General features: G+C 34.2%; 3 protein-coding genes across 28 annotated transcripts; 1 reads left to right on the top strand and 2 right to left on the bottom strand.

Moving 5' to 3' along the window:
• Nucleotides 1–245: 245 nt before the first annotated feature.
• LOC131642140 (granule-bound starch synthase 2, chloroplastic/amyloplastic-like) lies at nucleotides 246–4,060 on the bottom strand. Of its 3 annotated transcripts, XM_058912424.1 has the most exons (6): nucleotides 3,822–3,957; nucleotides 2,723–2,954; nucleotides 1,948–2,062; nucleotides 1,026–1,115; nucleotides 843–941; nucleotides 246–707 (listed from the first exon to the last, which is right to left on the bottom strand). In XM_058912424.1, the coding sequence occupies exons 2-6, from the start codon at nucleotides 2,743–2,745 to the stop codon at nucleotides 606–608; spliced, it is 429 nt and encodes a 142-aa protein (XP_058768407.1). In that variant the 5' UTR covers nucleotides 2,746–2,954; nucleotides 3,822–3,957; the 3' UTR covers nucleotides 246–605. The 3 variants fall into 3 exon arrangements, with proteins under 3 accessions (XP_058768407.1, XP_058768405.1, XP_058768406.1); XM_058912422.1 differs by lacking the exons at nucleotides 246–707; nucleotides 843–941; nucleotides 1,026–1,115 and adding an exon at nucleotides 3,117–3,364 and having other exon boundaries at nucleotides 3,822–4,060; XM_058912423.1 differs by lacking the exons at nucleotides 246–707; nucleotides 843–941; nucleotides 1,026–1,115; nucleotides 1,948–2,062 and adding exons at nucleotides 2,176–2,561; nucleotides 3,117–3,364 and having other exon boundaries at nucleotides 3,822–4,060.
• Nucleotides 4,061–4,435: 375 nt separating this feature from the next.
• LOC131642141 (PI-PLC X domain-containing protein At5g67130-like) lies at nucleotides 4,436–10,296 on the bottom strand. 24 transcript variants are annotated; one of them, XR_009295779.1, is made up of 15 exons: nucleotides 9,863–10,296; nucleotides 9,673–9,793; nucleotides 9,243–9,412; nucleotides 8,913–9,126; nucleotides 8,733–8,819; nucleotides 8,147–8,599; nucleotides 7,773–7,917; nucleotides 7,637–7,694; nucleotides 7,224–7,253; nucleotides 6,994–7,131; nucleotides 6,822–6,911; nucleotides 6,608–6,742; nucleotides 6,071–6,160; nucleotides 5,638–5,836; nucleotides 4,446–5,356 (listed from the first exon to the last, which is right to left on the bottom strand). XR_009295779.1 is itself a non-coding variant. In XM_058912425.1 (9 exons), the coding sequence occupies exons 3-7, from the start codon at nucleotides 7,299–7,301 to the stop codon at nucleotides 6,119–6,121; spliced, it is 507 nt and encodes a 168-aa protein (XP_058768408.1). In that variant the 5' UTR covers nucleotides 7,302–7,694; nucleotides 7,773–7,917; nucleotides 8,147–8,583; the 3' UTR covers nucleotides 4,436–5,356; nucleotides 5,638–5,836; nucleotides 6,071–6,118. The 24 variants fall into 24 exon arrangements, 1 of the variants encoding a protein (XP_058768408.1); XR_009295777.1 differs by adding an exon at nucleotides 7,969–8,016 and having other exon boundaries at nucleotides 4,459–5,356; nucleotides 7,224–7,694; nucleotides 7,773–7,865; nucleotides 9,863–10,293; XR_009295776.1 differs by having other exon boundaries at nucleotides 5,049–5,356; nucleotides 7,224–7,367; nucleotides 9,863–10,291.
• A 648-nt stretch (nucleotides 10,297–10,944) lies between these two features.
• Nucleotides 10,945–11,430, top strand: LOC131642138 (homeobox-leucine zipper protein ANTHOCYANINLESS 2-like). Its single transcript, XM_058912421.1, has one exon. It carries the CDS (start codon nucleotides 10,945–10,947, stop codon nucleotides 11,428–11,430), a length of 486 nt encoding a protein of 161 aa, XP_058768404.1.
• Nucleotides 11,431–12,924: the final 1,494 nt, after the last annotated feature.

Below are 12,924 nucleotides of genomic sequence, written 5' to 3'. Positions count from 1 at the left end.
AATCAGATATAACATAGGATTATAAGTGTAAACAATTTTTACCTTCTATATCAGTTTTGTAATGTAGGGTGAAGTTCAACTAAAATTTTAAAAATAACACATCATTAACAAGATTAGGGGATTGAAGATAGACATGGCGGCAACTTATAGAAACTACTCCCATCATGTGAACCAACAAAAAGATTAGACAATACTCCAAACAAAAACTAATAAACATTAAGTCAGGTGAAAAGGAACACAGAATTATATGCTGGCAAAGCAGCAATTTTCAACGTCCACACTTTTAAGACCATTAAAAAAAATGAAATCAACACTCTCTTAAGTTCGAGCAAACAGGCTCTAATCATGGATTTTAACCCGTCTTGGTGGACAAGTTTATCAATTGAAAGATAGTTTACAATGTCAAACAATAGAACAATATATGCATACATAAATTATGTGTAATCCATGAGACTAATGCTACACCTACAATACTCATCGGATGGGAGATTTGTGCTGTGCCAGACAAACACTCAAGATAGTTCCTGGGAAATTTGGGAATAGGAATTCTGAACATTGAACAACCAGGGAACCTTCTTGCAAAATGAGACCTTAAATTACGGCTGCTAGTAAGTTTTTGTTTTGGGAACCTTCTTCTTGGGTTGCCTTCTAGGAATTGAGTTCTTCATCCCAATAAAAAACAATAAAGCCCCGAAGAGAGCCAAATTCTGCAAGGAGTAATACCATACCATTTAATAAACAATTGCAACAATACATGAAAGAACATTGCGACAGTAGATTGAAATCAGAAATCAGGCAACATGAAGATAAAATAGGAAAACAAATAAGCTCACTGCTCTGACCTGGGTAAATTTGATGAAAAGTTGAATATATTCTATGTCCTCTGTATCGTAATTATATAAATCATACAATATTGGAGTGGTAATCAACTGATGCAAAAGCTACACGGAAAAAAGAACCATATTAAACAGAGATGAAAATAAAGTTATAAACTCAATTGCATGGAGAGAATTCAAACTACAAACCAGAAGTGTAGCTCCAAGTGTACTGCCGAGTATGAAAAAAATCCCTCCAACGCCCTTGAGAGCAATAGCTCCAGCAACTAAAATTTGTATCTGTTTGTGATGTGACATAAACTAAATTATATAAATAAAAAACATTCTAGATAGAAAGCAAAGTAATATGCATGTGAAAAGGAGTATCTGATCAAACATGGGTACATGTAGGTAAAATGATGACTATATTCATAACAGATAAAATGATGAAAGAAAATTCAATTATTATCCATTATGATGTTTCTTAACTTCCCCGGCATCTTCCTCCAGCCTCCACCCATTTCAGTTTTCAGAAATTGTATTAATTCTAAAAAAAAAAACTTCTGGAAACTATTTTACTATTCATGTCCAACACTATAGTACTTCATGCTGAGAACCCAAAACTATACAAGGGCAAGCAAGCAAGCAAATATAAGTTTCAAAGCCAAAATAAAGCCAAAATAATTAACAGAACGCGTATAAAGATTAATACTTTTTAGGTTAATACTTTGTTCAGGCTACATGATAGTCATTTTTTTCAAATGAAAAACGTTAGCTAGTGAATAATATGTTGGGCGTGGGAATCAAGCCAACCGCCAAACTTAATTCTACCACTCCAGGTCCCCAACCACCAGGCGAACCTCATATCCCCTGCATAATAGTCATATCTGAACCCATGCAATTAAGGTAAAAGTATTATTTATATTAGTCACCCCCGTGGGTTTTCATCTACAATTAAATCAGACATCTCACATCATCTTCAATAACAGAAAAATGCCTCATCATTACTAAATTCCTAAGCAGTCTCAAACTACATGTTGGACCTCAACTTTCTTTTTCCTTGTTTTCTTGTGCTTTTTAATTTTAAATCATGTTTTCCTGACATAATTGATACAAAGAAAGAGAGACTAACATCAATTTGTGGAAGTTGGAAGCCAACATGTGAATCAACTTTACTTATAAACGCATCAAACTTCGATCTGATTGCTTTTGCTGCAGGTCCCCCATCAACTCCATAGTCATGAAATCTGCAAGGGAGGGAAAATAAAGAAAATTCATAAACAGAATCATTAACAAACAAATGCTTCAATAATTCAAACGTCGAATTAAAATAAGTTCCAGCTCCAAATTCCTGATTAATCATGAACAAAAAGTTCTAGCCATAACCTGCAACTCTCTTAAGAAGCATACAAAGAAATAATCTCATAAACCATGTTTCTAAATTAAAGTGATCCATTTTAATTAGAAAATAAACATGACAGAGTATAGAGAAGAAAGGGGGCACAATATTCACATAAATCAGAAATCACAATCCACTAGTAATAAGAAATCCAGTGTACAATTGAGATTTTAGATCATAGATTTTAGATCATCAGCATTCGTTTAGAAAGAATATCTTCTAGTGTGCATAGCAAATGGAAAATGGTGAACTAATGCCCCCGCCCTTTTGGTGACAGAATCATCATCAACGATTGGACAATTAAAATGGGCAAACTGGTAATGATCCAGCAACATCTCCAAGCTCGCCTATTAGTTCATATGAAAACTATCAATTATATAGAAAAAACAATGCAGCATACATGAAAGGACAGAAAAGTTCGAAGACTTTGTTTGTAAATATTTGGGCGTGTTCTGTCTTCCCAATGCATACCAAGGAAAAATCTTCGATGAAAAAAATGTTAAATTACCTGTTTTCGACCAAGGAGCGCATTCTGCAGCAACCAATATAATGTTCATAACATTGGTCCCAGCCAACGGTGGTGGCTTTTCCACAGCACTGCCGCTGCTGGAAGAATCTTTCTGTGTATTTGAGTCGCTTGATAGAGATTTCTCACCGCTTTCATAAGAAATACCGTTTCCTTCAAATCCAGCAATGCTGTCACTATCTATAGAAGAAACTAGTTTCTTTCTTTCAGCTACCTGCAACAATAAAAAAACAAAGATAAATAAATCACCTCATGAATGCTTATAATAAATGTAAGGGCTAACTGGTTATGGTAAATAAACCAAACTCTGCAATATAGTTTTGCATTCAGCTCTAAATTCGCAAATAGATAAGTAAAATAGTATTTTGTTCAATACATGTTGAATAAGCTCCCTTTGCAAAGCAAGAACCTGTTTGCTCTTTTCAATTGTAGCATTAACAACGTCATCTTCTTTTGATTCATCTGCACCAAAACTCTTACCAACAGCTCTTGCATGCTTATGATTCAATCTAACACTTCCATAATTCAATCTACCAACACTCAAACCCTTACTGAATGCTGAATCACCATTCAAAGTACTTAACTTTGGTGTGAATTTGAGATTCTTAACAGTAGAGACAGAACCTAGTGATAGCATCATCAAGAAATTGATTCAAAATGGAGAAGACCAAACTGGTGAAATTAAGTGAAAAAGCAAGAATTGAGAATTTTTTGTAATTGGGTTGAACTTAATAAAGCAGAATTCCATTACATTTAGCACATCACCATTAATATTGTCATATCAGTTTCGATTTGACACATCATGAAAAATTCTAGGTGCCACTCATTCTATTCTACTACTTTAAACAACTCTTTCAACTTATACTCATATGTTTCTTTGTACTAATTATGTTTCTTTGTACTACTTTAAACAACTCTTTCAACTAATACTTTAAAAAACAGTACACGTCTATGCATATTATTCAACTCAACCTTGTCATGTTCAAGAACACCCAGTTTACCTAAGAACAATTTTCAAAATGTAAGCTTTAACAAGAGTATAGATTATAGAATAACATAAAGTTAATAGAAAGTGCATAACTCTTTCTCCGACGGCGGAGACAAATCGACATCAGAGAAGCTTTCCGCCGGCAAATTAAGATGCTGGAGGTTTCCTTGTTGTATAGGAGATCATCGTCGAGGAAGAAGTTGGAGTAGAAGAGAGACATCGCAGTGGAGGAATTTAGAGATTTAGGGTTTCGAATTGATTTCTTCGATTGGGAAGTTGGGAGAAAGAATTGGAAAGTTGGGAGAAAGAACAAGAAGAACGAATTTGAAGAAAAAAATATAATTTGTGTTTAAAATAAATTATCATATAATCTAATAAAATAAAAGTTATTTTTAATTTTTAATTGGTAAATTATTATTAAATGAATGGGGACTTATATGCAATAATCAAAAGTTTTTTTTAACAATGGGTCCCACAGTAAAGTTATTTTACCATAGAGCTGATGTGGCTTAATTTAACTTAGAATTAATTAGGGTTGATTAGGGCTTTAATTTTATTGGTCAATTGCAGTGACTTCACCACTGAAGTCAAATGGGCGAATACACCGTAGAATCTCCCTAATATTATTAGTAAAAGAATTATTTCTATATATAGTTACGTATTTCTAAGCAAGGATACTTGTTTATACAATTGTAATCTTACATCCATTTTTTCTGTTGAAAGGATAATAATACACATCAAGGCTCACATACCTATCATTGCACATGTATGTATGTTACTGTATCATACCTTACTGACAATTGTTATCTCTTTCAACACAGCACGAAACCATCACTGACTTTTGACACATTAACTTTAACACCATTAAGAGAAACATACATGGGGTGTTATTTCCATGTCATTCTGTTGATGCCTGTGTTGTGTGTGAATAGTTTATTCACAGACCTTGTAGAAATAGTGTATTAAACTGATCGGTTACCAACTTTAGCCGTTTTATTTTTTATCTTAAGAAAAGTTTAAGAGGTATAAATTATTATATTTAAGATTGACTCATTATTTCCTTAACATATTCTTTACGTGAGTCAAGATCAGTTCTCATACACCAGTTGTCCAAGAAAGCTACACAAAAACTTCCATTCAAGTTACGTGGAATTGCTGTTAGATCAACCTTCCATCGATCCCGTTCCATCTTCTTTGTTTGTACACAGAAGAGTGTTCGTGTGTATGATTTATTGAAGTCCAAACTCATAAAAAAGCTTGATACCGGCCTCAAAGAAGCCTCGTCTATTGCAGTCCATCCTGGAGTCATAAATGCAGTAAATCGTTCATCTTGTTTTTCTGCACACATGACATGCAGGTGATAATTTAATTGTGGGGAGCAAAGAAGGGCAGCTTTGTTGGTTTGACATGAACCTTTCGTCTAATTCTTTAGTAATACTCTCACTGTAGTATGGTTTAAAACATGACATCACGTTTTTTTGTATATAATTCTTTAGTAATACTCTCACTGTAGTATGGTTTAAAAGATACATTCAATAATACAATACCTAAATGTCTCGACAGAATTCTAGTCTTAACAATTTATACTAACCATTTCTTTGACTAACATAACAGTTCCATGTTCAGCCCTGCACATTCATACAAACCAACTCAGTTCCTTATCCTTACATTCACAATCTTATAATAAGTAATCAAAAAATGATCAATTGATAGTATCGAGATTAAGAATCATGCATAGAGCCATATTTCAAGTGTTCAAATATTAAAAATAGAAGAATCATGCAGAGAATATACATGAAGATTTCAAGTCTACAATGATATAATTTAAGGATAGATCTGATGGATCACAGACGGCTTTGTTGCTGTTTTAATGGTATAAAGACCAACTGTGAATTTGAGGATTGGTTACCTAAATAAAAGCTATTTTCGCTGACAGGTTTGTCTCTAGCATTCGGGTTGAATCCAATAGTCTCCACATCCCTTTCACAAATAGGAATAGGACTCTCCACTTCCTCAGCAAACACATGATCAACATCATCTATCACCCTGATGTGCACCTAAGTTTTTTTTCGTGTTTGATAATAGTCAGCGCCCATCATCATGGTATCCTGTAAAGCGATTGTAAATGTAATAACACGGCTTCATGTGATTCGTGTTAAAAGAAACGGCAATTCAAATTATTTATGCTAAAACTGCAATGAGAGAAGCACAGTTAAAAAGTGTAATGGAACCACTTTTCTAGTGTTTATCGATACACACACATCATACTTGGGGAAGGGATAGAAAGATATGTTTAAATGGTATTTTAAATGATCATTTAACTACTAATCTACCATTCATACTTGTATTTAGAAACTTCAAAGAACCGCTGCGCAATTCGGCCACCGAGATTATTTGAGTCTAGCTCCATATCTGCAACTTGGCGTGCATATCTGCATCACAGACAACAACAGAAAAATGTGGCCTAGTAGTTTAGGATATATTGTGGACAAAACATCACTCACCAATAGAATTCTAAAAAAATAGCACAACAACATCCAAGATAAAGGACCAATATAACACAATGTCTTGGAAATCAATAATGAGAATAACTTGAGACATACAAAATTGTAAAGAAACAATTACATGAATATAACATTGATGTAAAGTTAGCCTTGTTCTATTAGTAACTAAATAATTTGAGGTGATGGCTACTGAATAAAATTCCTGTGAACACTTCACTCCAGTTTGCAAATTTAACTTTATGGAACACATTAAATAGACAAACAGATCATAAAATTATGTTTAGATGAGGAAACAAAAGTATTAGTGGAGTTATAGTTTTAACCTAAAATATTAACGGAGAACTATAATACTTTCTAATAAGAGTATGAAAATACCTCTTTTCCAAAATTATACAACTTGTTAATATCATTTGGTGATGTTACATGATCCTTAATGAAAACGGTGACGATCTCATTTCGATGTTGTGTCAGGAATACATTGATCTCTTTCAGAACATGAATAGCAGGTTGCTGTTAAATTTATCATAACTCAAAGTTAAAAGACTTTCACTAAGCATGATCATTCAGAAAAATTCAAAGAATCCCTTACAAAGGCTGTAAATATTGTGCTCGGCCCGCGAGACAGCCAAATGTCACCATGGTAATCATGCATATCTAACATTAATCCTCTCACACCATTCTCCATAGACAGAAAATTTGTCACCTATAAACAAAAAAATATTATGGCAGTGAATTAAAATGTTTAGAAATATGTGACATACATGCAGCTGATCTGTAATGGAGTCTTCCTGATTCGTGACAGACGAAATTTGAGAGTTTATACTCAAATTCGCTACCCTCGAAGCAAAAGAGTTATGAGTTGTAAGCCATGAGTACTGATTAAATGGAAGTTCCATCACCTACACATAATAACATTATTGTATCAGCTATAGAACAAAAATGAAAATAAAAAAGTATGGCAAGGAATGGTAAGAGCCTTGGACAATTTCACCTTCTTCACTGTTCTCTCTGCTCCATCACCCTTAACAAAATAACAACAATAACAAATCAAGATAAATTTCAATTCCATAATTAGAATGACCGTTTGGTTGTCTTCTTCATTCTGCAATCTCTTTCACGCGCTTAATTTCTAACTCTGCGAAATGTATATGAATCTGTAGTATACTATACAATATACAATTGAATTGAATTGAATTGAATATACTATACTATACCCTATCAAAATTCACAAAATTATATACACAGGTTCTGAATTGAAAGATTCAGCTTACATTTATCTTTTAACAGAAGTTAGTTCATCTGATTCTGGTTTTGCAACAGAAGCTCTAATAGAAATGATGACAATGCTATAATTGCATGACTAACTTTTGTAACTGAAATTGACAGGAAAATATAACAGAATACCTCTCCTATTTCCTCAAATGCAACCCCAACCGAAATAAACTCCCTTCAATAAGCTGACCTGCATAATGATAACACGTGAACCTGTTCAACATCATTAAACCGAACCGAAATCCTGAACACAAGCATACAAACTCACCAATATAAATTATGAAAGAGGAATCAAAGAAAGACTGAATCGACGACATCTCACAGCTGGTGGTTCGAAGGGCCAACTCTTGTGAATTCCAAACTTATATGTGATTGTAAAATCCAAATCAACAGCGTTTCCAAATCGATTGTGGCTGCAAAATCAAAAGAAAAAATAAATTCAAGAGCACAATTTGGACACGAACCCTTTAGTGCTGCCAAGTCGTTCCTCCATAAGCGTTGAAGTACTTTAACTGTGAAAAAGGAACTTAAATAACTTACAAATATAGAATTGAAATGAACTAATCAAAATTTTGGAAGTCTGCATTGAGAATTTTATCAATTGAAGTAAAGAAAGGTGTTTAGCAGGAAAATAATTTTTACCTGAAGCTGAAGCAACTGGATATGATAATCCTGAATTCAACGCATTTTAATAACCAAAGATTATGGTGTAAAACATTGGTCCAACACAATCCTCCGCAGCCGAAAGTGATGCTCGACAAAATGCTCCAATAAAACCAAACACCCTGCAATTCCTAGACAAATTCCTACCTCATCTGCGGCAGAGTCAACCGCACCTCTTCTTAGAATCCCCCTGACCACAACACTGCAGAAGAAACTAATGTCGATCGGCACCAGAAACCGATACTTTATTTGACATCTCACTTGACAAAGATGGCTACTATCAGTCAAAGGGGTATTGATCAAAAAAATGGTTAAGTGATAGTCTGATTCAAGTTATATTTTAAATTGAATTTGATAGTTTAAAACACAAGCTTACCGATCTTCACCTGACGGAAAACATCCAAAGACTGCAATGGCTGCACCATTTCGTAACTGTAGTAAGCCCCGGTTCAAAAATCAGTTACTAACAACTTACATAAATAAACAAATCAATCTTGAAACATGATACTTGTATATGTGACAAATAAAATTGTAAAAACAATGCATGAATCACAAAAGAACATACTGTGAGGGTTTCACAATCCCACTAACATTTTTGAGAATCTGAATCTCTCTTTTCTTCGTTGGTGCAAGATGAAACAATCCCATAATGCTATACCATGCAAAGAAACAAATAAATAACACTCTCAAATTTAACTAAAAATTTCATAAATCTGATGGATTTGTTTGAAAAAAAAAGAAGTACCTCGAAAGTATTGACGGTGACATTAAGAAGAGTAGGAAGCACTCTACTTCCAACATACTCATCTCCTTCCACTGACAAATTCTCATAACGAACTTCAATTTTTGGAATTTCAATCCCCACTCTGTATATTGTATTGCATTAAAATCACAAATGTAAACACATTCATCATCATGAATGCCTTTTTCCTATTAGGCAATTTATTTCTTGGCTTTCCCTGTTCAGGGGGGAAACGTCAAAATTTACTATTATAAAACAAAATTTATACACTCAAATGTATGTATTACAGGAGGAAATAGAAAGAACACAATATCACAGATTTAGATAACTTACATTCACAGTTAATGCTTTCTGAGACCTGATGATTGATCGGTGTTTCCCGGTCAGAAAAATCAAAACCGACTGGAAGGTCTCTGGTATCATGATTTAACGCATTGAGATATATTTCTCAGCAACAGCATAAGCCGACTTTGTCGTTCCAGAAAACTGATACCTTTAATTCACTACATTAATCACTCTTCTTAGGGATCATAATATAAACATGTCGAGTGCGTATATAACTGTATTTTGTGGTTGATATTTTCACTATGATTTTTAATTAAATCTATTAGCAATAAGAAAAATAAACCATAGCTCAGTAAATAGATCAAAATATAAGTCCAGAACCACGGTTTGAACAATCGAAACCGATACACACCTATCTCATCGATTCCACCATTAACACAACAATTCGAGTGATAAGAAGAAGAGATAAACAGCGTACCTCGATTTTGTGCTCCCATAACAGACCGGTATTTTCTTCAAATCTCTTTCGCGTTTTGGGTTGGATACGTTATGTATCGTGATTTGTCTACAGATCAAGCTTCTGTATTGACATCGAGAACCTATTGAAAATAAAAAACGTACATCAGTAAGATTTGAATCACAACCCCATTGTTCACATAACCACTCACCGTTTAATTAAACCCGACAACTCTGAAGGGTCGTGAGAAAGCGAAACCAATCACCGCGAGCATCATCCTTCCGGCCAAGATCGACGCAGCCGCAGGCACCATACAGGAAGATGAAATCAAAGAAGAAGAAAGAAAGTAAAAAAACCTCGACGCCTTTGGAGGAAGCAGCGGAAGCGCAAGCAATGGAAGGAAGCAAAATATCAGGATCGAGAATCAGGATTGATAGTGAGAAAGAGAAAAATAGGAGAGCGAAGAATCTGCCATAAAAAACAGAAACGCAATGGATTGTGGATTGTAAACGGTTTGAGAATTTGGAAGAGGATGGTTGAAGGGCAGTTATGAGAAAAAATGATTTGAGAACCGTTTTGGGAATTTGGAAGAGAATGGTTGAAGGACAGTTACGATGAAGAGAGTGGAAATTAAAGAACGATTGAGGCTGTTTTGAGGATGCTGATGTGGATCAACCATAGAAGAGTTGCTGATTGAGGCTGTTTTAAATGAAAATATGCATTTTTTGGAATATGGTTTTTTAGAAAAGATGCTTTTTTAGATTTTTTTTTGATTTTTTTATAATAACAAAACAATCATTCTTTGAATTGTGTTGATCAAATCATAACATTCAAATTCTGATCAAATCAAATACATTTAATTTCATTTTGTCTCTTTTTATTCATGTGTTTAAGGGACTATATAAAAGGATAGACCACATAAGTGAAAAAAAATGTACTTGAAGAAGAACTTGTTCTGATTACCTGATCATCTCTTACACAGTCAATGTAAGTCAGCTCCACCATCATGTTATCGTTAATATTATTCAATCAAGATCCTAATTATGTTCATTTTTTATTATTCCCACTCACTAGAATTTTTATTTATCTTTTTCTCTTCCATAGATTATTAAAGTTTTCTCACTAGAATCATGATTTATTTTGAGATCTTTTTCTGAATTTTCTACTTTTTTGGTCTATGTCAAAAAGTTTTTTCTCATTAATATGAACAAAAGTTTTTTTCGGCTGCATTTGTTCTAAATTCTACATATTACTAAAGATTTCTTGATTAATTGTATTTCTTGAAAAGATACAATGGTAAATCCGATATGCAGCAATTGCGATCGTCCCCTTATTCCCGACCACATTTTGTTTGAGGAGCATCAGATTAGAATCGAAAACACCCGTTTAAAAGATGAGTTATATCGTATAAGTGCCTTAACAAACAACTTCCTTGGTCTGGAACTTGGTATTGGAAGGAATGCATATGGTGGTGGTGGTCCGAGCTCTCTTGGCTCTTCTTTACCAATGGAAAGGATTGGAAATAGTAATGACATTCAGTTTGAGAGATCGATGCTTATAGATCTTGCATTAGCTGCTATGGATGAACTATTAAAGATGGCTCAGGAAGATAGTCCTATTTGGATTAAAGGTTTGAATGGAGAGAGGGACATTTTGAATCAAGAAGAGTATGCAAATATTTCTTCTTGCATTGGTGCGAAACCTCCTGGTTTTGCTGCTGAAGCTACGAGAGAAACCGACATCATATTAATCAACAGTTCGTCCCTTATGGATCATTGAGATGGGTCATGATGCTAATTCTCAACCATTCATTGGCTGTAGGAGACTTCCTTCAGGGTGTATTGTGCAGGATATGCCAAATGGTTCCTCCAATCCAAGGTAAGTGACCATCATCTTTTCATTGGTTAAGTTTGAACTTTGCACGAGTAGTCGGTACTTTTTTATTTATTTTTCTTACTTGTTTACTTGATTTGATGTTTCTCTAGTTATGTTGTAACAAAATATGTGCCTCACTAGAATTAGGTATGCGCCAGTGTCTGACAATTGTATGACACATGCCCCTAATATTTTCCTTTTTCTTCAGCACTCTTTAACTAATCATGCTTTTTAAACTCGGCATTTGTCTAATCAAAGTTAGAACATTACACAAAAACTTGGTTTATTTGAAATATTTAAAGTTCTGTACTATTGTATGAGTGTATTTTGGCTAGTGTGATACAAGGTAAGTTGCATTTGTGTGCAGGTAACTTGGATTGAACATTGGGAGTATGATGAGAGTGTTGTTCATCAACTCTATCGTCCGTTGCTTATTTCCGGTATCGGATTTGGTGCCACTAGATGGATCGCCACTCTCCAAAGGCGGTGTGAACACTACTAGAAATACTCAAATTTCCTGCGGATTTACATGCAGAATTTAGTTAAATTTCCGCAGGAAACACGTTACCTGCGGATTTTCCTGCGGTTTTATGTCCCCAGCTAAAACCTTCGTGGGTAATATTTTTGGCAGGAAGTTCCGCAGGTAATTCCGCAGCTAAATCCGCAGGAAAAATGTGCAGGTAATTCCGCAGGAAAAATGCACAGGTAATTCCGCAGGTAAATCATTTAAAAAATTAAAAAAAATTATTTTATACAGTCTCTAGATATGTATTGCTTCTACTAAATACTAAACAAGGCCAGTATAAAACATACCGTTACGAATCAATTAGAATCAAATTCATTATAAAGGGCCATATCAAATGTTATAACTACAGTTTCACAAGGTAAGGTTTAGCTGAGAATTGCTATGAAACTAAATAATATATACATGAAAAAAAGAGTATAAATTAACTTCAATTTAAAATTATTTCATTTCAATGTCTTATGCAGTTTCATTATATAAGGCTTTCAACTTCAAAAAAAGAGTATCTTGTTGGTGGAGTGCTGGATTGGCTCCAATATATTCCTTTAGACCTACCATTATTTAACCGGAGTTAAATGTCACTACTATGTTAAGGACACGTTCTTCCAAAAGTTTGAATTGACAATGATTCTAAAGTCCAGATATAAACAAGATGAAAACAAAAGTTCAATTCCTTTACATACCACTTGACACAACAATGCATACGGGATGCTCTTCTCAAATTTTGTGCACTGGCTGTTCTTCCATCGATGCCAGTTTGTAGAGTGTATCTCTAATGTGTGGGTCACCAAACATCTTGGTAGATTCGATCCCATTGGTGTGTTCAAATTTCTAATCTCCCAAGTAGATGCTGCATCATAGTAAAACACATGTTG

The sequence above is a fragment of the Vicia villosa genome, unplaced genomic scaffold, assembly GCF_029867415.1.
Source record: "Vicia villosa cultivar HV-30 ecotype Madison, WI unplaced genomic scaffold, Vvil1.0 ctg.004546F_1_1, whole genome shotgun sequence".
Lineage (NCBI taxonomy): Eukaryota > Viridiplantae > Streptophyta > Magnoliopsida > Fabales > Fabaceae > Vicia > Vicia villosa.
Note: the sequence above shows the minus strand (reverse complement) of the source record. Positions and strands in the feature narration are given on the sequence as shown.

Coding starts and splice junctions, on each gene's coding strand:
- LOC131642141 (XM_058912425.1), bottom strand. CDS start 7,301: ATGGAATTGAAATTTATCTTGATTTGTTATTGTTGTTATTTTGTTAAG. Junction 7,132..7,223: donor CAGAGAGAACAGTGAAGAAG/GTGAAATTGTCC, acceptor TATTATGTGTAG/GTGATGGAACTTCCATTTAA. Junction 6,743..6,821: donor GCACAATATTTACAGCCTTT/GTAAGGGATTCT, acceptor TAAATTTAACAG/CAACCTGCTATTCATGTTCT.
- LOC131642138 (XM_058912421.1), top strand. CDS start 10,945: ATGGTAAATCCGATATGCAGCAATTGCGATCGTCCCCTTATTCCCGAC.
- LOC131642140 (XM_058912422.1), bottom strand. CDS start 3,948: ATGTCTCTCTTCTACTCCAACTTCTTCCTCGACGATGATCTCCTATAC. Junction 3,365..3,821: donor TCTCCGCCGTCGGAGAAAGA/GTTATGCACTTT, acceptor TGCTATCACTAG/GTTCTGTCTCTACTGTTAAG. Junction 2,955..3,116: donor AAAGGGAGCTTATTCAACAT/GTATTGAACAAA, acceptor TTATTGTTGCAG/GTAGCTGAAAGAAAGAAACT.